The sequence below is a fragment of the Cheilinus undulatus genome, linkage group 4 (assembly GCF_018320785.1).
Source record: "Cheilinus undulatus linkage group 4, ASM1832078v1, whole genome shotgun sequence".
NCBI classification, from domain to species: Eukaryota; Metazoa; Chordata; class Actinopteri; order Labriformes; family Labridae; genus Cheilinus; species Cheilinus undulatus.
The window spans coordinates 11,498,320-11,524,641 of NC_054868.1; the positions used below are offsets into that span (position 1 = coordinate 11,498,320).

A 26,322-nucleotide genomic window follows, 5' to 3' on the forward strand; every position below is an offset into this window, starting at 1 on the left:
AAAAATCCAAAACTCTTCTAACCGTTCCCCATCACTTAAACCGTATTCTGGAGCCAGTCATGTCTTGCCTCTAAAAGAGGCAGTGTATCGATGTATGCCAATGTTTCTCTCAGTCAGATCGAGAAAAAAAGTTCCCTTATCTACAAAAAAGTACTGTAAACAAATTATGGAGGAACATTCAGTGGGCTTTGCATAAATCACTGTAAGGCAGTGTTTACAGGAATTCCAACAACTTTACAAAGTCATTAAGACGATCACTCCTGCATCGACACACGTTCCTTTAAGGTCTGTTGGGTAAAAAGCTGCAATGAGCATCTCAAACTGACAATCATTTCTTTGAGAAACTGGTGCCACTCTGTGGTATTGATATGAATTGCAATTTTTCAGCCACACAGAAACCTTTGAGTAGAGACAGAAGCCAGCCTGTCTGACTGAATAAGCAGAGACAGAGGAAGGAAATGATGGTTCTCTCTGTAAAACAGCTTCATTTTCTGAGAACTCAACCATCCCTAAAAGTATTTGGTTTATCTTCTTTAGTGCATGTTAATAAACATACAAAGTGTTAAAAGTGTTTCCCAGAGATTTTCTGCCAGGCTCTCACTTGGCCTATAAAAATATTGTCAACCCCTTTCTGCCACCTCTCCCCCTACAGCAGGAGTGTCCAAACTTTTTCCACTGGGGGCTTATGATGGTTAAGATATGCTTAGTTATGGGGTATGCTTAAATGGCTTTTTAATGGCTGACAAGGCAAATAGCTAGCCTGGCTACTACTAGTTCTGCCCCTAAAACACCATTGGTACTGCTATAAGCATTCATAATTCATCAGGGCGCTATAAATCAAAATATTTTAATTATGTTATTATATTTATTATGTTGGTTGCAAATATGTTTTCCATTTACAGTGTTGTCATCATTTAGTTGCAAAAAAAACTCAACTCAGTGAAGCCTTCTTGTCAAAATGTTTGTTTACAGAAATAGCATGGCAACACTGCCTTGTGCTGAAATGAAGAAGTACAATACAGTCAAGCTTCAGGTTCAAATGCGGCCATATTCCATTTAATGTTTAGAATTTACTGAAGGCCAATCATAAATGGCATGCAGGCCGCATTTGGTCCCCGGGCCATAACTTGGACACCCCTGCCAATGTTGAATGTTATCTGTAACGTTGATCAATGAGACCCCAGGATGACAGGAAGGATGTGGCTGAAGGAAGGAGTGTGGCTTTCTCTTTATTACCCACATTTCACAAGGGAAGGTACTTACCATAGTTTCTCATCTTTGTTTTGATAAACAAAGATGATGTGCATCCGGTTAGATTCATTGTTAGCCCTGCATTTACAACCCACACAACGTGCAGAACTTTGCTAGTGGTGCAAAGTGGCTCACATTGTTTTTTTTTTTTTTTCAAGTCTTTTTTTCAAGTCTTTCATCATGTAACTCCACATATTCACAATACACACTCAACCTTCATCACCTGAAAGAGTTTCTGTTAGCTCCAGATGATGCTGCATGGATCAGGTTGTAACTGCACTCTCCAAAATTTGAGAAGAAAAAAATGATGCAAGCATGACCTCCTGTGAGAAACTTGATGTCCAACTTTGTCTCACTTCTTTTAACAACAGAACAAGCATGGTGCTGATGATTGAATTTAGTTTCTACTTTTTGTTAGCTTTGTGATTTATCAAGTCTGCAAGTCTGATGCTCAGTGAGCCACAGCAACAGTAATTTGTTCAGACCTAAAAAATAAAGCAGTCTGATCTATCTTGATTAAACTTGAGAACATTTGTGTTGGCAAACAAATCTGAAAGTTGATTATTGTTGTTAAATCTAAAGAGGGAGGTTTTTATTTTGACCTGTTGTGGAGATACAAACAAAAAGATAAAGTTATGTATTGTTAGTCTAAGCCAGGGTTTCTCAAATGGTGTGGCACATCAAGGGGGGCTGTAGAAATGTGTGCAAACATACATTTCACACATTTGATGCATTATTTCATAAACACTAAAACTAAACATCTGTAGCTCAAGTCAAGGAGGCTTTTTTGCATGGATGATTATGGTGCCTTCAGATTGTTGCAAGGTTGTAGGTGTTCCTTGGGCAAAAAAGTTTTAGAACCACTGATCTAACCTGTGACAGTTTTACAGAGACAAATCATTGAAATGACATCAGATTTTCTTTCATTTTTTTTCGTTTTTAAACTGTTTGATTAGGCTTATAAAAGATTCCATGAAAGTGAGAAAAGCTAAATTCACAACTTGGGGGGGGGGGGGATAAAGTGGAGACCACAGGTGGTTGTCAGGCCCTTTGGACATCCACATCATGACCAGGGGCTCATGGCAACCCTACTACCCACAACAAAGTTGCCCTTGACCATGCTTTCTTGCAACATCCACCCATTACTCCACCCTAAAGGTGTGGACTTTGTTATTATTTCAACAAATTATATTCCCATGCTCCAGGAATATGCAAGGACAACCAGAGCACCCATGGTGCCCTCAGGGCAGCCTGCTTGCCACATCTGTGTCTTACTTCAGTGTAAGTTTTTGGCCTGGACATGCCTACAGGCCCTGCACAGTGCTGTGTTCTTCTAGAGATCTTCTTGTGCAATTTCAACTGTCAGAGAAATTAAACAGCATCAGCCTGTGACGGTTTAGTGTGCACAGAGAGAGAACAACAGGTCTGTACAGAAAACTTTTGATTCAAAATGTGTGAAACCATTTGTTACTCCAAGTTCCTTTATGATTAGGGGTGAGTATTGGCAAGAACCTCACGATACGATACGCATCACAATACTTGGGTTACGATACGATAGTATCACGATATATCAGGATATCATGATATTGTGATATATTGCGATATTCTACACAGTTAACTAAGAAAAATATAGAGATGATGTATGTGTAAATCACACAATACGTTGGTGGTGTTCCCGCTATATTTCACGGCAGCAAGACAGAGCTTGCAAACGGCATTTCCTTTCTCTAACTCGCTGTTTGTGCTCCCCGTTTTAACTTTGAAGCCTAAATGCTTCCAAACGTCTGCTCTGAATTGTGCAGGTGTTGTGATTTTGTAAGCCATGTGGAGGTGCGGAAGTCGTATTTTACTAACAACTCGGCTAAAATATGAGTTTTTACTTTTTACAAAAAAATCGATATTAAGAGTTGAAGTATCGATATTGTATCGGATGTCAAAGTATCGCGATATATTGCCGTATCGATATTTTTTCACAGCTCTATTTATGATACATCTACTTTTACGAAGCACCACCTTATTCAAGTTTATTTGTCTGACGACAAGAGACGATGTGAGAAATGAGTCACAATGGCCAAACAGCTCAAAGTTTGAATGTGTGACATTTTGGTTCATGTGGTGTGTGAACAAGGCACATACTGAACATGAACATCTTGTATAGAAATGTTTCATATTTTACTAATAAGTAAGTCAACATTTGTTTTTACATCCAGTGTTTTTAAATGCATGTAGTGACTATTCTCTTATGTTTAATTTGCAAACAGCACCATGGACACACAGTTCAGGTGTGTGACACAGGAAGTCAGTACACTTCTCTTGAGATGATTATCATTGTTATTTTTCTTGCTGTCATTTTTAATCCCTTCACAATCATCTGTAGTACTGCATACTACACTGATTGGGCCAATCAACATGTATTTGTTTTGTTTATAAACCTATTCATCTTTAGGAATATTTCTCGTGTTAAGCTCAAGCTCATGTTTGCTGTTATTTGCTCTCCCCACCATTTTTGTTACCAAACAGTGGATAAATGGTAAATGTATTAGACTTATGTAGGACCTTTCTGATTACCCAAACTGCCTTCTGTTACAATCAAACCTATTCACACACCATTCATACACCACCAGCGCATAGGGATCTATTTTAATCTTTTCACACAGACTTTGACAAACCTAAGACTATGCCTCAGAGTTTTAAGTTGTGCCAGTGTGTGGCAGATGAAAACTCCTCACCTTACTCATCCATCCATTTTCTAAACCGCTTAACCCGTTAGGGGGTCGCAGGGTTGCTGGAGCCTATCTCAGCTGTCATTGAGTGAGAGGCCATGGACTGGTCGCCACTCAATCACAAGGCTGACAACAGGCACGCTCACATTCACACCTACGGCCAATTTAGAGTGATCAATTAATTCATTCATTTTTTTGGTGGTGGGAGCCAGAGTACCCGGAGAGAACCTACACATGCCATGCCATGCAAACCCCACACAGAAAGACCCTGACCGAGAATCAAACCAGGAACTTGCTGTGAGCCAATCCATTTTAGGCAATAGCGCTAACCCCTGCACCGCTGTGCCCCCCCTCCCCTGCCCTCCTATCACCTTCTCATCAAATGATGAATGTTTATGTTTATATTAGTTCTCTCAATTGATTCACATCATTAATCATGATTAATCACAGCATTTCTTTAGTTTCAGTAATTTTTAGGGTTTTAAATGTTCTTGTTTTCAAGTGTTTATCTTCATTAATTTAACTTTATGTACAGCACTTTGAAAGCGCATTTTACAAAAATGAATTTTATTATTATTGATTTTATTATTATTATTATCCATGAATTAACATTTAAAAGACTACCATTTACTTGCATTTTTGTTTGAGATAAATTAGTTCAAGAATGGTGTTTAAATGAAAAAATATTTAACAAACTAGAGTTTTTGAACTTATTTGTGGTTTGTAAATCAGAATGTCGTAATTCACTGAGCAATAATATTTATAAACTGCAAACGAGCCCAGAAAACAAACACATCAGGCACAAAATAATTGCTGTAAAGTGAATGATCAGGTGTGCTGTTACCCCGAGGTAGCTGAAGTTGCTGACTGATGTCCAGTGGTCTCTCGTCAGTGCAATAAAAGTAGCTCTGGCCACCCGCTCCACTTTGGATGCCTTTTCAGCTGTCATACAGTTCACGGATTCTTGTGACAGTAGTTCTCGTAGGTGTTCTGTGGTACAGGTCTTCAGAGGTGACCCCGATGATATCTTGAAGTCCCTTGTTGTCAACGATGTTGATGGTTTGCAGTCTCTGGCGACCCAATAGCCTACGCATTAGTCAGCTTAGATGGGCCAAATCCGGGTCTGCTGGACTGCTCTGGTGTTGCTTGGTGTTATGGTTGATCCCGTGTTGTTGTCAGTGTCTTTGCTAACATTAGCAACATTAGCTATCATAGCTTGATCCCTTGTTGTGTCTTTGCTAACACTGGAAAAGATGCGTTTTGCCTGGAGGTGGTACTTCAGACTCGTTGTGCTTTGGAGTGAAGATAGTTCATCACTGCAGTATGTACACACAGCTGCTGCTTCATCCAGACTTCCATCAGGCAGCTTTTTAAATCGAAAATGCCGTGAAGCAGTCTGTCTCCTATGGTGGCCGTAATAAGAAAAGAGATGAAAATGTGTCATCAGAGGGGGTAAATCACAATCAGAAGGGGAGAATCTCCCCAGTCCACCCATCAATTCACACCTTGATATAACTATAACTGGTAACAAGTATTATTACCACGTAATGACTTGCACAACACAATCACAAGTCCGTCCTCGGCTCGTTCTCTCTTCTATCTCTCTGTCTCTCCCTCTCATTTTTCCTGCTAGAGCGCCCCCTGGTTGCTGAGTGCTTTTTAACATTTCTGGTTTTGAAGCACATTTTGGATTCAGATTGTTTTGAGTGTGTAATCGCTTCTGTATTAGAAGTGCGTTTGTCGTACATGAATTTGTTTTTGATTCTTGGAGAACGTTTTGTCAGTTGCATCGCATTTCTCATTTTGATGTTCATTCGGACTTTTGATTGCGTCTCTAAAGTTGAAGTGTTTCTCTTATTGAAGCCGTTTTGTTTCATTTAGAGTACATCTGGCTTTTGCAGACCGTTTGCCCTTACCGGCCACCGTAGTCTTGTCACTCATCGCTGCTGGCTGCGTTTGACCCGCCTTTAACCTTTTCACCCCAGGGATGTAAACATCCATGCAGGAGGACTACAGGAGGAAGTTGTGGTCAAACTTAGTCATATGATTAAACAGCATTATAATTTTCTTTAAACACATTAAGCTTTCCAGATTTATCAAGAGCGTCAATGCATTTATATTAACAGGCCTAATATACACTATATTGCCAAAAGTATTCGCTCACCTGCCTTGACTAGCATATGAACTTAAGTGACATCCCATTCTAAATCCATAGGGTATAGTATGATGTTGGTCCATCCTTTGCAGCTATAACAGCTTCAGCTCTTCTGGGAAGGCTTTCCACAAGGTTTAGGAGTGTGTTCATGGGAATTTTTGACCATTCTTCCAGAAGCGCATTTGTGAGGTCACACACTGATGTTGGATGAGAAGGCCTGGCTCTCAGTCTCCGCTCTAATTCATGCCAAAGGTGTTCTAACGGGTTTAGGTCAGGACTCTGTGCAGGCAAGTCAAGTTCATCCACACCAAACTCTCTCATCCATGTCTTTATGGACCTTGCTTTGTGCACTGGTGCACAGTCATGTAGGAACAGGAAGGGGCCATCCCCAAACTGTTCCCACAAAGTTGAGAGCATGAAATTGTCTAAAATCTCTTGGTATGCTGAAGCATTCAGAGTTGAACACCTGATTTCAATTATTTGAATGGGTGAGTGAATACTTTTGTCAATATAGTGTATATATGTGTGTCATTGACTGATGCATCCTGGTAGGATGTGACTCATCTTATTTTCTTGTCATTGTTTTAGTCATCGTGGTGCCTGATATATATTCACAGTCAGCCCTACATTTACTGGAAGTTGGCCTTGTTAGATTAGTCCCATTTTAGAGATCACAGCATTAACCAGCCATGCATGAAAACTTGTGTCTTATTTACAGCATTTTGAGCTCTTATGTACTGAATGGCCTCTCTGTAACAAGCCTAAATCATAAGGGCTAACTGACAAGCACTTTCAGAGTGAAGCATAAGTTGTGACTGATAAATTCAACCTGCCATCGTGGCTAGTTAGAGTCATGCTGCGACCTGCCACGGCTGAAATCCACCTGCATTTGGCTAGTTGGCCGACGTAAATGTCAAACCCTGGTTCTATCCATTTACAGCCCAGCACAGTTCTGGCAGACTAACCAGTAAAAACAATATATTAATTTGCTTTCCACTGTGACTTTGTTAAAATATCTGAAAAAGTGAAATCCAAAGTTTTTTTCTCAACACACGAGATATTTTTGAACAAGGTTGCTATACATGTGAAAATACTGAAATCTATTGTGACTGAATTTTGTATTTAGACTGTTAGAGAGTTTTTTCATCTCTTTCCTGACTTGGTTTAATTTGAACGGGGCAAATAGCACCACATGACATTATAGGGCGCTATGGGAATTACCCCACCTCCTAATGCTACAATGATATGAAATCAGGAGCAGTTATTCTAAATACTCTGCTGTTAGCTAAGGTCACTGCCTTCACTGAAAATTAAAAGCCAGGTACATGCTGTGTTTTTGTTTATTGGGAGGTAAAGTTTGCCAAAATATATGTTCACAAATTTATCAGCCATGGTGGCCTATGGGCCAATCAAAGTATCCTAACAGATAGATTTGTACCAGAAAACAGACTTCTGTCCCTGACCATAAGGTCAGAGAGAAAGCTAATTGCTGGAGTGCTTGTGAGTTTTTCACTTGAACTAGACACAACAGGAACAAACATCTTACCTGCTGAAGGTGTGTAAGTCCACATTTCATTTGTCTTTAGCCCTGAATGATTAAAAGAAGCAGACTGTGGCTTTGTCTCTCTCAAAGCAGCAAAATCCTTCCTGTCTGATTGCGTTGTGATGCTAAAGTTTAGTAGTATCTGACGATGGTATGTGCTTTACAAAACAAAAGTCTCCAATGATAATTTTCATGAAAGACTTTTATTCAACATAAGGAAATGAAGTGTTTTAAACAGCAAATAACAACAAAGACGTCTCATCAACGGGGGAGAAACACAGGGCATAGGCGATATAGGCGGTTGCCTAGGGCACCACGCTGAGGAGGCGCCATCATCAGCACTGAACATTTTGAATAGGTCCACCAATGTAACAGATCACCAACTCCTGCACTCCTCTAACCTCTGCGCCCCTCGTTTGTGAAACGGTCCCGCCTCATCTCACGGCTCTCTGTCTCTCTCTCCACACTCACCCCCAGCACACACGCTGGGAGCCTAGCAAGATGTTGACGTTAGAAAGAGTTTTGTTTTCCCTCGTTCACTCAGTGCTGAACGGACAGGACGTTGAGATAGAACGTTCTGTTTGGGACTGCTAACACCCTACCTGCCTGTTCCTCCTGAATTCCTGACCGTAAACACCTGCCTGTGCAGTGTGTCACCCGTCCCTCCCACCTGTACCCGCAACGTGCACGTCCATTTGTCCTAAAGTCTGACCCTCCACGTAAAGCACAGAATGACAGACTTTGCGTTCAGTTTAAGAAATTATAATAAATTGTAATTTTGCCTAGGGCGCCAAAATATCTAGAGCCCGCCCTGGAGAAACATACCCACATAACAAAAATAAAGAGATTTTAGAAATACCTAAAGTGTTAAAAACAAACAAACAAACAAAAAAAAAAAAACAAAAACAAAACAAAACAAAAACACAGAAACAGAATTAGAAATTAAAAAATTTGATTTCTTAGCTCTAAACTGTCTCTGTCATGACAAAAGTGTGATTGTTTCTCTGGTGGCTTGAGCAGCAAAGCAGACAGCATTGGTGGAGTTGGGGGCTGGCTACATGGAATTAAGCCCCGGACGTTTTCATAGAAGACACGACCCCTTTTTGTCTTAAAGCGACGCCCTCCTCTGATAAGTTATTTATTGTGCATGAATTGGGGATGAAGTGAGTGCTCTTCTCGTCAATATTCAATCTTTGTTAAATACCGAGGCTGCAGTAGCAAAACCAAAGTTCAGCAGAGAGGACAGCCGACGGTCAAAATACAGGTGCAGTATGATTCAGACAGCCAGCATACAGCACGTTCATTCAGTCTGAGCTCACAGCTCGTTCACGTCGTGTTTCTGCTTGTATCCGTGCCGTTTCAGTTAGACTCACCACTCTTAAAAGCTAAAAACATAGACAGGTCCACATGAACCAGTCAGAGCAATAACTGAGGAAAATAAACATGCATCCTCCTCGTTTCTGACAACACTCCTTTCTTGGAGTTTTTCTATGAGTTCTGAATATTTTGGATTAACAGTGATCTGATCCTGTCAGCAGTTATTATGCTGACCCTGGGTCAGTCTGTCACACACACACTGAGCACAGTAGAGATGTTAAGTACAGTCTCACTTATTTTGGGGAAAAATCTCGCTCTCTCTCAAACTTTTAACATTTGGTGAAATCTGTGTCTGTGAGAGGAAATTAAACTTTTACTCATACCCATACTCACTTATGGGTCTTTACTGTGTTTCTGCTTAAGTGTGAGCTGACTGGACTGGAGTGGTTAGAATCAGATAGAAAACACCTCTTTGTGCTCTTTAAAATGTTTGCTTTTTTCTGTAGTGTCAGATTTAAGAAAAAAAACCTCACACATTTGTTCCTTTGGGCAGAAATCAGCCACCTCCCCAAAACTGCTGTAAAAATATGATACAAATAGATTTTTTTTCCGCTTTAAAAGAATCAATCTTGTTAAACTACTTCAGCCTGAAATATATGTCGCAAATAATTATTATATTTTGGAAATGTTAACCCTTTAAATGTCAGCACGATTCCATAACCTCCCACTATTTTTTCATTAAAAAATAACAAAAATTTAAATAATTTACAAAAATACATTTTAATTAGTACTTGCTTATTTTGTGTATAAGGTCCTGAGATGGGATAATGATTGGCAGCAACATTGATTTTCATGCATTTTCATTTTTTCTGTAGTGTCAGATTTAAGAAAAAACTCATACATTTGTTCTTTCGGGGAGAAATCAGCCACCTCCCCAAAACTGCTGTAAAAATGTGATATATTAATATTTTTTCCACATTAAAAGGGGCAGTCTTGTTAAACTACTTCAGCCTGAAATATACATATCAAATAATAATTATAATATGGAAATTATAACCCTTTAAAGGCCAGGATGGCTCCATAACCCCACTTTTTTGTCTTTGAAAAAACCTAAAAACTGAAATAATTTCCATAAATACATTTAAATTAGTATTTGCTTATTTTTTCTCTTTAGGTCCTGAGATGGGATAATGATTGGCAGCAACATTGATTTGCATTGAGTTTTATTTTTTTCTGTAGTGTCAGATTCAAGAAAAAACTCACACATTTGTTCCTTCGGGCAGAAATCAGCCACCTCCCCAAAACTGCTGTAAAAATATAATTCATTAATGTTTTTTACACTTTAAAAGAGTCAGGCTGTTCAACTACTACAGCCTGAAATATACATATCAAATAATAGTTACGTTTTGGAAATTATAACCCTTTCAATGCCAGCACGGTTCCATAACCCCACTGTTTTTTTCATTGAAAAAACCTAGAAACTAAAATGATTTCCATAAAATACATTTCAATTAGTATTTGCTTATTTTTCTCATTAGGTCCTGAGATAGAATAATGATTGGCAGCAACATTGATTTTCATTGATTTTTCATTTTTTCTGTAGTGTCAGATTTAAGAAAAAACTCACACATTTGTTCCTTCAGGCAGAAATCAGCCACCTCCCCAAAACTGCTGTAAAAATATGATACAAATAATATTTTTTTCCGCTTTAAAAGAATCAATCTCGTTAAACTACTTCAGCCTGAAATATTTGTATGAAATAATTATTTTATTTTGGAAATTTTAACCCTTTAAATGTCGGCATGGTTCCATAACCTCCCACTGTTTTTTCATGGAAAAATAACTCAAATTTAAATAATTTGCAAAAAATAAATTTCAATTAGTATTTGCTTATTTTGTTTATAAGGTTCTGAGATGGGATAATGATTGGCAGCAACATTGATTTTCATTGATTTTTATTTTTTTTCTGTAGTGTCAGATTTAAGAAAAAACTCATACATTTGTTCCTTCAGGCAGAAATCAGCCACCTCCCCAAAACTGCTGTAAAAATATCATACATAATATTTTTTCCACTTTAAAAGGGGCAGTCCTGTTAAACTACTTCAGTCTGAAATATACATATCAAATAATAATGATATTATGGAAATTTTATTTGATTTTATTCTTTTTATTTAAAGATTTATTTTTGCACTGTTCATGCCTTTATTTTGAACGGAGGAGGACCGAGGACAGAGCTGAAAATGGGAGAGAGTGGGGAAAGACATGAGGCAAAGGGCCATGGGCCAGATTTGAATCCGGGTCGCCCGTGTACATGGGTAGTGCTGTAGACCGCTAGGCCATCTGCTCCCCTATTTTAGAAATTTTGACCTGTTAAATGCCAGTATGGTTTCATAACCCCACTGTTTTTTCATTGAAAAAAACTTACTGCTGTAAACTCCTGTAACTTGTTTTTTATTATTGAATAATAATAATGTGTGTAGCTGGACATGAAAGAGACACACACAGACACACACACACACACCAACCCACCCCTGCACACACCCACACAGAGACACACACACACACAATTATCCAACATCAAAAGTGGCACACACTAACATTTCAGCAGCAATGTACCCTTTTAGAGAACAGTAAAAATATGAGATTTTGTTGCATGCTTAGGATGGGGAAAAAGTAGCAGCATCTGGTTAACTAACATAAAAATTAAAAGCTGAAGGCCAGTAGTACAAAATTAAATCTTAAGATTAAGGAATGCATTAGTTAAAATTAAGATAAATCTGGGATCAAAAATGGCATTTTCATTGGTTTTCAATGGGGCAGTTTTTTTCTGAAGGAACAATTTTTTTTCTTTCTTTTTTTTTTTTTTTTTTTTTCATAGTTTAGCCGTTTTAGGCTAATTTAACGAACTGGTACAACTATTCAAAAATTTGTTAAAAATTGATATCCACTGGCATATTTGAGCTAACCCTGTCCGATTGGTTGAATGTTTGGTCGAAAAGCTTTTGTCCGACCAAGGTCACCTTTGTTGGTGAGTCACTGGCCAGTAGCGTCTGTTAATTAGAAAAATCTCACTGGGCTTAACCCCATGACCCTCCTAGTCTGGGCTTAAGCCCCTAATAATTGCAACCCCAGCTCCGCCCTGGCAGATAAATTCTCCATTCAGGTTGACGCATTTTTTTGAGAGGATAATATTTCTTGTGAGGGGACGTGGTTTTGACTCATTCAACCGCCACGCCCACATCATCCTAGAGCAGATATTACTGCCTCATTTTCATGATTTTGAAGCTTAATTTTATAAACTTAGAGATGTTTTCATGACTGAAATTTGTCCTGATGGTTTATTAGGCAGTGGCCAGTCGAACAAAAAACTTTATTACACATTTTTTTCTCACTTAACAGGGACTTTAAGTGTTGCTCAATACTGAGCCCATGAAGGATTAATGTTGGGTTTAAATAAATAACATAACAGAGAGTACTGTCTAGACCTACCCTCTTTGGAAAGAGTCTTGAGATAACATTGGTGATGAATTGGTACTATACAAATATAGAATGATCATACATTTTAATCCACTTGATGTAACACAAGATGTTCACCTTTATCTCTCATCTTTAGCCTGATGGTGTGTGCAAAAGGCAAAATGTGAGATATTTACACCTCCTCCTTGTTCTTCATCAATAAATCTAACTGTAAGCTTCATAGCAGAGCTTGCCATCAGCAGACAAGAAAACTTTGTAAAACTGTGGTGAAGCTGACATTCATTTTTTTTTGTTGTTAACCTAAGTCCATCCTGTTTATATTGAAGTGTAAACTTTAGTGTTGGATGATTTCTAACGCTACATTTTGGCTTGTCTAATTGTTAAACTTCTCCCTACAGATGGCAGAGCTGTGGCTTGTCATGCTCCTGTGCTGGGCATGCTGTCCTCAGTGCTTCCCGTCCCGTGTTGGCTTCCCTGGTACACCACAGCAGTGTGAAAAGGCCCACTTTGTCCCCGGTTATAACCTTGGTGGAGAAGGTTTCGACATCGTCACAATGGAGAGGAAAGGTGCATATGTCATCGACACTGAAACCTGGAAGCCTGTCAATAGTACCTGCAAGCTGTACAGAAACGCCCACTTGAACGGAGAGATCCAGAAGGTGCCAGTAGCCGTGGAGGACTGGAGAACCCTCCCGAAGTGCAGCACGAAGGTCTCCAGTACAGTGCATAACTCAGCTGAATCTTTGGTCAATGATTCCACATCGTCAGTGTCTAATGACTGGAAAATCGGCCTTGACATTCCTGTGGACCCTTCTGTCACTCTCGGGGTTGGTTTTGGCGGATCCCATTCCAGAGAATCTTCCTTCGCCACTCAGAAGTCGAAACAAGACCACTACTCGTTTTTGAGCCATTCTGTCCACTGCAGCTTCTACCGGTGAGTAAATTTCTTTGTTCCAAAATGCGTTGTGCCCATGACTGTTGAGAGCTCTGCAGAATTTGAATTGGACTGACAGATTCAAATTAATCAATGCACTTCTTATACTTCACAGCTACAGAATGAAATCAAATCCTCCCTTGAGTCCAGACTTTAAATCAGCTGTGGATTCCCTTCAGCCGTATTCACCCCAAACTGAGCCAGCGTATCGCAGAATCATCGACACATATGGCACACATTACATCACACAGGTGTCCCTAGGAGGAAATAAAGCCACCACTGCTGTCAGGACATGCCAGGCAACCATGAGTGGACTGTCAATGACTGAAGTCAGTGACTGTTTGTCAGTTGAGGCCTCTGCTAGCTTTGCGAGCAGTGCCAAGGTTGAGGCTATGATCAAACACTGTGAGGCAAAGAAGAAGAAGTTAGGCCGTAGCCAGAGTTTTAGCACCACGTTCAATGAGCGCCATACTGAGGTCACTGGAGGAAACATGAATGAGGCTGATTTCCTCTTTGAAGAGCAATCTCAACCCTCCGTCTATAAGAGCTGGCTTAGCTCCCTGAAAACCACGCCTGATGTTGTTCGATACAACTTACAGCCTCTGCACACCCTACTGCCCACCAGTCACACTGCCAGGGTCGGCCTCAAGCGTGAGGTGGAGACGTACATCAAGAAAAATGCAGTGTTCAGGAAATGCTCAGAAACCTGTCAGATAGGGCACAGGTCAAACAGAAGGGATCCTTGTGCTTGTGTTTGTAACAGTAATCAGTATATCAAGTCAAACTGCTGCCCTGCAGGGAAAGGTCTAGCCACGCTGAAGGTGTTCAAGCTCAGTGCAAATGGTCTGTACGGTGATAGGGTGACAAAGACAGACGGCTCGGTCGAGGTGAAGTATGGTGATCAGATTAAGCGTACAGTCATCATACATAACAATGATAACCCTACGTGGCCGGAGAAGTTTGAATTTGGGCCGATCACCATCAACATGAAAAACAGGCTGATGTTCTCTGTGTATGATAAGGATAGTTACTGGAACAGCGATCTGCTTGGCAAGTGTTCGTTTGAGCTGCATAAAGGGAAGGTGAGCGATTCTTGCATGTTTAGACACGGTACATTCTACTTCTCCTACATAGTAGAGTGTGCAGGAAGTCTCAGTGGTAGCCAGTGTCAGGAGTACACACCCACCCCCATGAGTTCTTCTCTTGCAAACGTCTTCTACTCCAGAAATGGCGTCTTTGGTGAGGAGATGGCGAAGACAAAAGTCAGTCAGGCTGAGGTTGCCGTTGATGTGACACTGTGATGAAAGAAGAGATTTGAATTCACAATGACCTTGCATTTCCTATAAAGCATTCTCCTTCTATTATTAATATTACTTTTTGTTTGGCTTCTGATCTCAGATATTATCACAGCTTGTGTTTGAGAGCAATGGTGTTTGTAATAATCCACTTTTTACTGCTTCAGTCCTGTCATTCTCCAAATCTGCCAATAAAGCATCAACAAAGACAAAAAAAAAACTGTCCGTTTGATTTTATTAATAGTTATCAAACCATAAAAAGCATGAATTATTAAATAATAATAATAATTAACAGAGTTTGTATTCTTTAGGTCATTCAACGTGATGTTATCTTCTTGATTTGTTATTTTATACCTCTTGTATTATTGGCCTAATTTGACCCACCCTGTTTTCACTGTTTCAGCATAAATGTCATTCATTTCTGTGACATCATGGTAACACTTTATTTATAAGTGTGTGCATAAGACAGACATGACACCAGTCATTCACATGAAGGAGACTTTATGAACGTTTATGAATGTTGTTATTAAATTTACTGGAAGTTTCCAGTGTACTCAGCGCTCTGTCTTGCTGCTCTGCAGGGGTTTTTTTCCTTTTCTGAGGAGCGACATAAGTAAAGACTGGATCTTACCCCACTCCCCCCTATTGTCTCCTGTCTTGCTGTAAGGCTAAGACAGCTACAGCCTTATTTTACTGTACAAAGAAGTAAAAACAAATAAAACAATGTCAGCTTCACTTTCGTGGTAACATAACTGACCACATTACACTTAATGACAGCATTCATAAGCATTCATAAAGCCTCATTTATCTTGGCGACAGGTGTCATGTCACGATTTTGACAGTTTTATGCCAGATTTACGGATATCCCTTTAAATAAACTGTTACCTACATAATTTCCTCCAGCTCTTTTTCAACTTAATCACACAAGCTATACCCCAAAAAAAAAACTTCTGGCCAATACACCTCAATCGAATGACATTACTTGTTTTTTATTTTTTAAATACTGACAATTTCTTTACTTTTTTCATTCTTGTTATGTTTGATGCATTTGATAGCATTTGGCAAGGATTACGGAAACATTTCAGTTAGAAATTTACGTGTTTTTTTTATGTGTTTGGCACTAAGGTAAGGCTAACATTTAGCCACTCTTTTAAAAGCCCAGGTCAGTGAAGGATGCAGTGATGTTTGCCCTCCTGGAACTTTGTCCCATCTCCACACAGCATCTCTAGCTCAGTCAGAGTGACCACGCAGTGTTCCCCATTCACCTCAGCTAATGAACGGGAAGATTCGACTGCTGTTTTGTTCAATATCACCAAAAATTTCAAGTTAAGGGGTTGCTCAACTTTTAAGCTGATCACTTTCCTTAGGAAAAACAAGTGCACTTCAATCAGTAACCAGCAGTGAACTAAAGATGACACTTTTTGGAAATTCACAGCAGTTGTGCATGAATACCCAACTTTTAACAATTACACTCAATGTGACCATGAACCATGTGGTTTTATCCTCATAAGTGCAGTCTCATTATCTTACAGCCATACCTCAGAATTAAATAATATGCACAAATACATGTCCTAAATATAGTTGAGTATCAATTTAAACATGCAGTGTTGATCTTAACTGCAAATGTTAAATTATGAATATGAATTTAGCACATGATTGGGATTTCTTTTTCATTATTTAACACTTATTCAAAACAATAAAAACAAAAACAAGCAGCATGATGGAGGTCATGTGTGATGAGGTCAAGTGCTGAAAAAATCCAGGGGCAGAATGGAGCTCTGTCAGCTGTGAGGTAGTCAACATAATATTTGCAAGTTGAAATCATGATTAGACAGATGATTCGACAGAGGTTTTTTCTTGGATTTGTGTGTGTGTGTGGGTGTGTGTGCGTGCACTAGCCTTTTTCAACCCCTGTGTGGCTTCAGTAGATGGCTTTCAACATGAGTCTGGTTCTGCCCTCTTAAAAGGAAGGTATTTGTCATCACTCTAAGGGGGCCAAATACTGCTAGTGCTGAGCTCATGCTGATTAATGCTGATTATCTTAATAGGCCACATCAGAGAGTACGGTCTAGACCAGCCCTCTTTGTAAAGAGTCATGAGAACTTTGGTAATGGTAACATAATTACCTCAGTTGTTTACTCCTTAATAAAGTATTACTGATGAATTTGTTGGATATAGACCTACAGTATGTTTTTCCTGGGGTCATTAAAATCACTTTCAGTTCACCATTTACTCAAACTGAAAGGAGAGAAGTGGTAATAGCCTGCAGTGTGCTACCATGAAAAGCACATTATCGGGGGGAAATCATTGTTTTTGAAGAAGATGCACGTTGCACCCACAGGAGTGATAAAACGTGCTGCAGAATGAGGAACAGAAAACACAAATGATAAAGGAAGTGAAGCACAATTATAAAGGAAATAAAGCACATCTAAAATAAAGGGGTGTGTGGGGCACTAGAGCTACAATAAAAAGAAAAAAACAACACATTATTTATCTTGGGCCTTTCTGAATCAATAAAGCCGTAACTGACCTGAAAGACTGGCATTCAGTCATTTGAAAACTTAAAATTGTAACCTATGATTTTCTCCCCAATTAAAAAAAAAATTTAAGTCAACACACTTATTGTTTCAATCTGTTTCATGATGACTCAGCTAACTGTCAGACGAGATGGCAGAAACATTTTGCTCCCTTTAAACATCACAGCTGTCTTCACTCTACACCAGTGATACTCAACACGTGGCTCTTGAGCCACATGTGGCTCTTTTGTGATGATTTGTGGCTCTTTTATGTCTTAATTTGAAATAACATTTCCCAGAAAACCTTAAAAATGGAAACTTTGACCTCAGAAATTACCCATTAATTATCACATTAATCAGTTTGTTTCCCTGACTTATATGGTAGGTTTTAATGGTCAAACTTAATTGTCAACCTTTGTTTTTTCTCTTGGCCTTATTTGCAGTTTTGTCCCTTTTTTTTTTTTTTTTACATTTTTGCCACTTTTTTAAAATCAGTTTCTGCTGCTTTTAACCCATTTTTACCACTTCTTGTAGCAACTTTTTGACCATTATTGCCACTTTTTATCCCATTTTTGCCCTTTTTCATCAGCTTTAGCCACTTTTATTCTGCTTCTTTGCAATTTTTCGCCCATTCAAACTGCCTTTTGCCATTAAATTCCATTGTCCCCCATCGTTCCCACCTTTATTACCCACCCATTTTAGTCACTTTTCACTATTTTTTTGCACTTTTCTGACCACCTGTAACTTAATTATTGAGACTTTGCATCCATTTTTGCCACTTTTAACTCAGTTTTCCCCACTGTATGCCTATTTTGCCTTTTTTCCCCTCATTTTTTGCCACTTTTTTGCTGTTTTTGACCATTTTGGCGACCTTTCACTTATTTTCATTGCCACTTTAACCCATTTTGGCGACTTTGCACCATTTAGATTGTGGCTCTTGCAAAGACAATTTTTCAACAATTTGGCTCTTTGGTTCAGATGGGTTGGGCTGCACGGCAGCACAGGGGTTAGCGCTGTTGCCTCACTGCAAGAAAGTCCCAATCAGAGTTTGCATGTTCTACCTGTGCATGCGTGGGTTCTCTCCAGGTACTCCGGTTTCCTCCCACCACCAAAAACATGCTCATTAGGTTAATTGGTGACTAAATTGGCTGAAGGTGTGAGTGTGAGCGTGCCTGGTTGTCTGTCTCTATATGATGTGTAGCTTTTTGAGATCTTGTAGCCTACTATACAGTCAGACAGGTTCTGTTTAAGGGATTTCTCGACTCGACAAGCCTGGCCGTAATCAGGCCTGTGTATGGCTAGTGAAGTTGAAAATCAACTTTCCAAAACTTCATGATTTAACAAGGGTGGTGATTGCTTTTTCACAAAGGTTTGGATTTGGATTCCTTTTTTCCTTAATAAATAAAATTATCAGTCAAAACTGAATTTTGTATTTACTCAGGTTACCTTTGTCTAATATTAAAAATTGTTAGACGATCTCAAACACTTAAGTGTAACAAATATGAAAAAAAAAAGAAAAATCAGGAAGGAATCAACTACTTTTCTTTTTTTACAGCACTGTAAGTCCCTTTAGGAGCATTGTATGAACCTTCTGGTAAAATTAGGTTTTTCCTTGTCACCTGTCACCTGGGGTACCAGAAGCTCAAAATAAGAGTCAATAGGAACAGCAAAATAAGCTGTTTGGCATTGGCAGAGAAGATTAGGCAAATTTTTTCATGGGCGCAACCCACATACTCAGCTCCGCTGCTCATCCCACAAATGCATGTTCCTTGCAAATGTGGCACCATTTAAAAGGGTAATAAACAGGCTCTCCAATGGTATAAGATTTATTACCAAGAAGCATTGTTTCAACAAAGAAATAATCTACCAAACACAAATTTCATTAGTTTTTGTTCTAAGTTATTTTGAAGTTTCTTCTGAAATGTCATTTCTGTAGTCAAGTCAATGGCACCATCTTCTGGACAATTTATTAAATCATTGTGGACTGCAGGTTGTGTTAGCATTATTAAAAGATAAAGATTTTTCTCCTCACAAATTTAAATCAAAGGACCAAGTAGCACAGTGTAAAAGAATCATGCATGTTAAGCTCATAGTTTCCAAGCAAAGTTTTGCAGAAAGTGACGTGTGGCTGTTAAGAGGAAGAAGGATGACAATATTTTGATCTCATAACACAACTTCCTCATGTTCAGTGAATAAAAATGTACTTTCTCCACAAGGAAAACAAAATCAGAATCAACCCTACCTCACAGATTTGCTACCACTTTTAGTGCACTGCTCTTAATTGACTTGTTTTCTTTATTATTAGCTGCATTAAGAATAAGCCTTGGGCATTGTTATACAGCTTTGATAACTTTGCATATGCAGATTTGCTCCTCTCCTGCTCAGTATTCTCCTCAAAATATATTATCTTCAGCTTAAGAAAAAGAACAAAAAGATTTCCATACAGCCACAATGCTAGCCTCTGCCATTAATGTGAATGACTAAACAGAATGTCAGAATGAATAGGACATGTTACACAAAAGCTCCTTTAGTGGTCCAGAAGACTACAGCAAGTCAACATGCTGAAACATGCTGTATGATAAAATATCTGAATATAAAATGTTACCTGAAAAGTGTGATTACAGGTGACCTAATATGTGTATTCATTAAATAAAGAGAGGCTGTGAGGCCTTCTATAGAGAGGTGTGTGTACACACATCTCAGCAAGGATCAGGAAAGATGAGGGTCTGCCAAGCTAAATTTCAAGTGTTTTTGCAAAGGAACTATTTATGTCAATGTGATATTTCAGTTTTTATCTTTGATAAATTTGCAAAAATCTCTAAAATTCTGTTTTTCAGTGCAGTGTAGATTAATGAGAGACATATTCAATTGAAACATCAGGCACTGTATTTTGATGAAAGTAAATTATTATTGACTGTCAGCTTCCTTTTCTGTGGTTGCAGCGCTGCTTTCAGTCTTTAAAGGAAAATGCAAATAACGGTAAAATGCATGAGCAAACAAAGTTATCTTCCACTGAGTGGTCAACACAGTATGATTCCTTTGAAATTCTGTTTCTGATGCTGCAGGAGCAGGTTCTTCTGACACTACAGGCATGCCTTTGCTACCAACTGCCTGCTTTCTCACTACTCTGGCCTTACTGTTTGATGAATAAAAACAAGGTCACAGGTGGTGGTCTAAATAGTTCCTTACAAACAGTCTCTGAAGCATTTTTACTCAGTAGCATGAGCTGCTGCAGAGTGGTGATGGTTGTGGGTGTGGACCTGCTTTACTCTCAGGGGAGATGATGCTGATATTGTGAAGAGCATCTTGCCTCGCTTTCCACTTGAAAACTCTTGGAAATGTGTTTGACTTTCTTGGATGTAGATGTGTGGGTGCCAGCGGCAAGAGCTGAGTGTTTTTTATTGTTCTTATGCAGGCATGCAGGGAATGCACTGGTGCCTTATACACATGGGCATGCATTCATGCACCTGCACCGATAAAAAAAAGGTTCTAGTTTATGTATGTTTGCCTCTATGTATGTTTTCATAGGACACAGAAAAGTCCTCTGATGATCCCAACCAATCACTTTGCGTCTGTAGCAGCACACCTGCTCTCTCTGTTATAAATAGACGGTGGATACATCAATTCCCTCGTGTCACACATTCACTTCAGAAACTTCAGTTTTGACAGAAGGGAGAAGACAAAGACAGACGAGAGCTGATAAACAGAGAAAACTGACAAATACAGATAAAATAGCTTTAATGTGTTCTTTAAGGCTTTGTATTCAGTATATCTAATGATTGAGGCTACAAGACTTTTCTGCCAATAAACAGAAAAGTAATCTTTACCCTATATAATATTTAAACACTTGATTCAACTGCAGAAATAATAAATCATTATTTTTTTGCACAATAAAGTGTCTGTGATAAACATCTGCAAGCATGGTCTCATATTTCTAGTTATTTGAAGTGAAACTGGCGCCCCTCTGTGGCAGCAATATGAATTGCAGCTTTCAAAACATTTCAAGTGATGGAGGTTTGAGTGCAGTACAGGATGAGCACCAGCAGGGGGAGCACATCTTCATGTTATGAACACAGATATAAGGACATAATGTCTGGATTAAATGTACCCATTATCCCCCAGCCCACCCCTTTAATGTGCACAGGAGCATTTAAACCTGAATAATGTCGACTTAATGTCAGTGAAAAAGAAAACATGCTGTGTATGACTTCTTCTGTGTTATGGGCCAGGTGTTCTGTGGCTCCTCTTTAATCACAGACATGTTAAAGGTGTTGGTGAAGCGGTGAGGGTGAGGTGACTCCACTCTCATTTGATCTCTTGCGTATTTCCCACTTTGTCTACTCAACACAAACAGTCAAACTGTTTTCTTATTTAATTTTCCACAGACCTAATTAGGTTATTCTTTTTCATCATTTTCTTATATGCTGTTGTGACGTGCAGGAACCTAACCAAACAGGTGCTGAGGACACATCCCTGTTGAAGAATATCTTTTCCTTCTTTTCCGGTCTATATGTGACTTAAAATGTCCATTTTCATCCCCCAACATATTAAACTGTTTATTGAACAGGATAATTACTGGATACTGTACAAGAAATAATGTTTTACTTGGAATGCTTTGATTTGGTCATCAAATCTTTCAGTTGTATACAGAAGCAGCATGAATTTAACATGAACCCTGTGATTTTATCAGTTGTCATATGGAAACACTTGGCATTAATATGAAACTATAAAGGAGTATTGACTGTAAACATGCAGTACAATGCTGTGGAGAGTATCTGTCCTCTTCATCATTTCCTATTTGCCTTTTTGTCACACTTAAATCATCATCAAATTTAAATATAAGACAAAGATAACCTGAGAGAATACAAAATGCAGTTTTTGGTAGCCCTGGACCCTAATTAACTAGTCAGTTTATAGTAATGAGTGGTAATTATCTAATGATTTCAAGAATAGGGTAGTTATTACCTTTCAATAGGATGGCATTTTACCAAGAATTACCAAATAAATAAAACGTTAAGCCTTTACTAAGCAGTAGTGTATTAATTATCAAGTGATCCCTTATAATGTTGTGCAGTTCGCTAGTATTTAGGTAAAATTTTACCATAACACTACACATTACTTGAAAATTATTTAAGGACTTACTTTAATTTAGTGGGCCAAAATAAAGAAACTACATAGGAACTATTAAACAACTTATATAGAAAATTATCATCTCATTTTTCAGAAATTGCATGGTAAAATAAAACTGGCAAACTGCCACTTTATTTCTTGGTAATCGTCACCTTATTCTTGAGAAATAACAAGATGATTACATTTATTACCACAAAATCACTTAGTCATCAGGGGCCACTAAAATAAAGTTCTACCCAGTTTCTAAATGATGCTTTCATTAAAAGGCCAAACAAGCTTAATGATCTCAAAATTACTCATCATGCTATAATCTAAAAAAATTCAAGAAAAGATGAGAAACAAAGTCATTAGCATCTATCAGTCAGGAAAAGGTTACAATCTATTTCTGAGGCCTCAGGACTCCAACCAACCATAGTGAGATCCCTTATCCACAAATGCAGAAATCTTCAAACCTTTTCAGGAGTGGCTGGCCTACCAAAATTTCTCTAAGAGTGCACTGAGGACTCATCCAGGAGGCCACAGAAGACGAGACAAAAGCTGAACTTTTTGTTACATCAAACATAAAACCAACACAGCATTTCATCATTTACTGTTACAGGACCTGGACAACTTGCCGTGATTGATGGAACCATGGATTCTGCTCTCTACTAGAAAATACTGAAGGAGAATGTGCGGCCATCAGTTTGTGACCTCAAGCTCACGTGCTCTTGGGTTAGGCAGCAGGACAATGATCTGAAACACACCAGCCAGTCAGAATGGCTTTAAAAAACACAAAATGAAGGTTTTGTAGATTTGATTGAGATGTTGTGGCATGGCCTGAAACAGACCATTTATGCTGGAAAACCCTTCAATATGACTGAATTAAAACAATTCTGCAAAGAAGATTGGGCCAAAATTCCTCCACTGTGATGTGAAAGACTCATTGCCAGTTATCACTAATTCTGGCTTGCAGGACAGCACAACCAGTTTTTAGGTTTAGGATGCAATTCGTTTTTCACACAAATTGTTCTTTCACATTCTTTTTTCCCTGAATAAATGTAATCCAATGGCATAATTTTGATTGCAACAATGGTGAGAACACAAAATTGGTTCATCCACCTCTTGTAGGCTCTTGGCTTCTTCCTATCTAAAACAGATTAGAGCACCCTGTGATTTGACAAACCTGTTTATATTTAATTGATTTGATTCCCTTCTACCATTCCATTCCAATTTACTTTCCACCATTTTATTCCACCATTCCATTCCATTTTACTTTCCATTCCATTCTATTCTACCATTCCATTCCATTCTATTCTACCATTCCATTCCATTCTATTCTACCATTCCATTCCATTCTACCATTTCATTCCATTATAAATTCCATTCTATTCCATTCCATTCCATTATACTTTCCGTTCCATTCTGTTCTACTATTCCACTCCATTCCATTCTACCATAGTGCACTACCCCACCTCCCTAAAAAAATCATTTTTCTAAAGGCCATAATGACTATAATGTTATATGAAAATGTTAATGTTGGAAAATATGGGATACACCTGTTTCAGCCATTTTTATGCCCACTGAAAATGAACATATTTTAGTACAATGCAAATACATTCAAGAACCATAAACTGTATGTGTACTACCAACCTCCTCACTGGTGCTTGGTTGGGACATTTAGCTCCAGTTCTCTTGAGTCTCTGCCATGGACATCTTTGTACTAGGCTAATTCACTCCATCCGAATGGTGCGATATCTGGATAGTTTTGGTGTTTTTTATTGGTGTTTTTTTGAACGATGCCAAGCCAGAGTGAAAACAAGCTGAAATGAAATAGCAGTAATGAGGCTATTTTTAAAATGTAAGGAGTAGAAAGTACAGATAATAACGTGAAAATGTAAGGAGTAGAAGTAAAAAGTCGGCTGAAAAATAATTACTAATATAATTACAGAAAGTATAGATACCCAAAATTTTTACTTAAGTAAAGTAACAAAGTATCTGGACTTAGTTACTTGACACCTCTGCAAAACACTTTACACTGTCCAAAGGCATGGCTAATATATGGCTCAGAATCCTGATTAAGGACATTTGGACATTATAAAAGAGAAGCTGTGAATTAATCTACAGATCTTTAGCTGACATCCTGAAACAGCTGCTGCTGATCTAAAGATAAATATAAAGATACTGCAAACAGATAGAAGCTGCATTCACATTAAAGAAAAGCAGAAAGAACCACATCAAAGTGTTGAGATCCTCACCCTCACTTTCCCTCGTCTGCTATCAAACGATCACCCTTTTACCAGCAGCCATTATTCAGAATCAGCTGCTTTTTCCAAAACAGGTCATCTTAGTTCTTCAACTTGACAATCTCCTGCTGGTCCGGCTTATCCACACCCCATTCCTCTCTCCTTCCCTCGCTCCTAGAAGAAAAGAGACAGAGACGGGGGGATTTGCCTCACGCTAGGTAGCTGTTTTATGTGAAGCATATGAGAAAGGAGAGAAGAAAGGAGAGAGGTTTTTTGGTGAGGCTTGGCAAAGAGAGCCAGCAGCCCACTTGAGGAGCAGTGGGTCTTAGAGCTGGATGATTTGTTTGGAGAAGCCCACTCCAGCCAAAAGGAGGATTAGCTGCACGCAGGTTCCCATGGAACCACGGCGAGGTGGAGAGGGCTTTCAGAGGTTACCACACCCTGACTGAGCATGCATGACACACATGAACCAAAAAATGTACATAATCATATCAAAATCGCACAACCATGGACAGGGCCGGTGTCAGCGTCATGTCATGTACTGCTAGAAAGTTTTGATTTTTGTGATTTTAACCATTTCAAAAACCAGCCAACACAGCAGCCACAATCTACATGTCTGTCAGAACACAGACAACTATTTGAAGCTCTATGACCAGGCTATGCAATTGGAAGCCCTGGGACTGGCTCAGGGGCCCCAAGGTCATTATTAGTGGCCCTTTAGGTAGACTACTGATGCTTAAAGATGATCCACTCAAGCTCCTACTTTATACACATCCTCACATCCTTTGACACATGCACTGCTCTCCATGTCTTGGTCATTTTCTGGCAAGTACATGAGCCAGTAAACCAGACAAAAAGCCTCCTCTACTTTTAAAAACACAAAAGCAAGATGCAGATAGCAGACAGTTCAATGGTCAAAACATGGAGCAGTGTGTGTTTTAATATGTCTGTGAGGTCTGTGTGCTTACGTTGCAATGAGTGCATATTGGTGTGCAAGGAACACATATTACAAATGCTTTTGAAGACATCTTATTTAAAGGCAACTTGCCCCTATTTTGTCCATTCTACCATTATGGGTCATGAGATTGCAGGATCAACAGTACTGCAGTCATTGTACCAGACAGTTGGGAGAGCTGAGCTGGAGGGCAAAGCTTTCAATTTATCAGTTGATCTCCATTTCAGCCCTCACCTATGGTCATGAGCTTAGGGTAATGACCAAAAGAATGAGATCGTGGGTTCAGACGTTAAAATGAGATTCCTCAGGAGGGTGTCTGGGCTTGGCCTTGGAGATGAAATGAGGAGCTTGGAGGGGATCTCAAAGCAGGGCCACTGCTCCTTCCTATGGAAAGGGGTCAGTTGGAATGGTTCAGGCATCTGCTTAGGATGCCTCCTTGTAACCTCCCTGCAGATGTCTTTCTGAGGTGTCCAACTGTAAAGATACCCTAGACTTGCTGGAGGGATTCTATTTCCTTCTGGCCTGGGAACACCTCAGAGTCCCCGAGAAAGGGCTGGAAAATGTGGGGAGAGGGATATCTGGGCTGACTTGCTTGGCCTGCTGCCACTGTGACCCCAAGATAAGCAGAAGAAAATGAATTGATGGGTGGGTCATGCTTACTTTGACACCACTTAGCCCAGGTTTTTGCTGCAAAAGATTTTGGGGTGGGCCTCATTTTGGGAACAAAGACATGGCACCTTTTTTTCTGGCAGATCAAGAGAACAACGTAAATCAGCAGCACTACTATTGGAATGGATCTGAGGT

General features: G+C 39.1%; 1 protein-coding gene across 1 annotated transcript; it reads left to right on the forward strand.

Moving 5' to 3' along the window:
• The first annotated feature begins 8,821 nt into the window (after nucleotides 1-8,821).
• On the forward strand, nucleotides 8,822-14,902 carry LOC121508718 (perforin-1-like). The gene is made up of 3 exons (XM_041785746.1): nucleotides 8,822-8,936; nucleotides 12,865-13,400; nucleotides 13,516-14,902. Exons 2-3 carry the CDS (start codon nucleotides 12,865-12,867, stop codon nucleotides 14,699-14,701), a joined length of 1,722 nt encoding a protein of 573 aa, XP_041641680.1. The 5' UTR covers nucleotides 8,822-8,936; the 3' UTR covers nucleotides 14,702-14,902.
• Nucleotides 14,903-26,322: the final 11,420 nt, after the last annotated feature.

Bases quoted from the DNA above. Each gene is read 5' to 3' on its own strand.
- LOC121508718 (XM_041785746.1), top strand. From the start codon at position 12,865: ATGGCAGAGCTGTGGCTTGTCATGCTCCTGTGCTGGGCATGCTGTCCT. The intron at 13,401-13,515 runs GTGAGTAAATTT...TATACTTCACAG, and splicing joins GTCCACTGCAGCTTCTACCG to CTACAGAATGAAATCAAATC.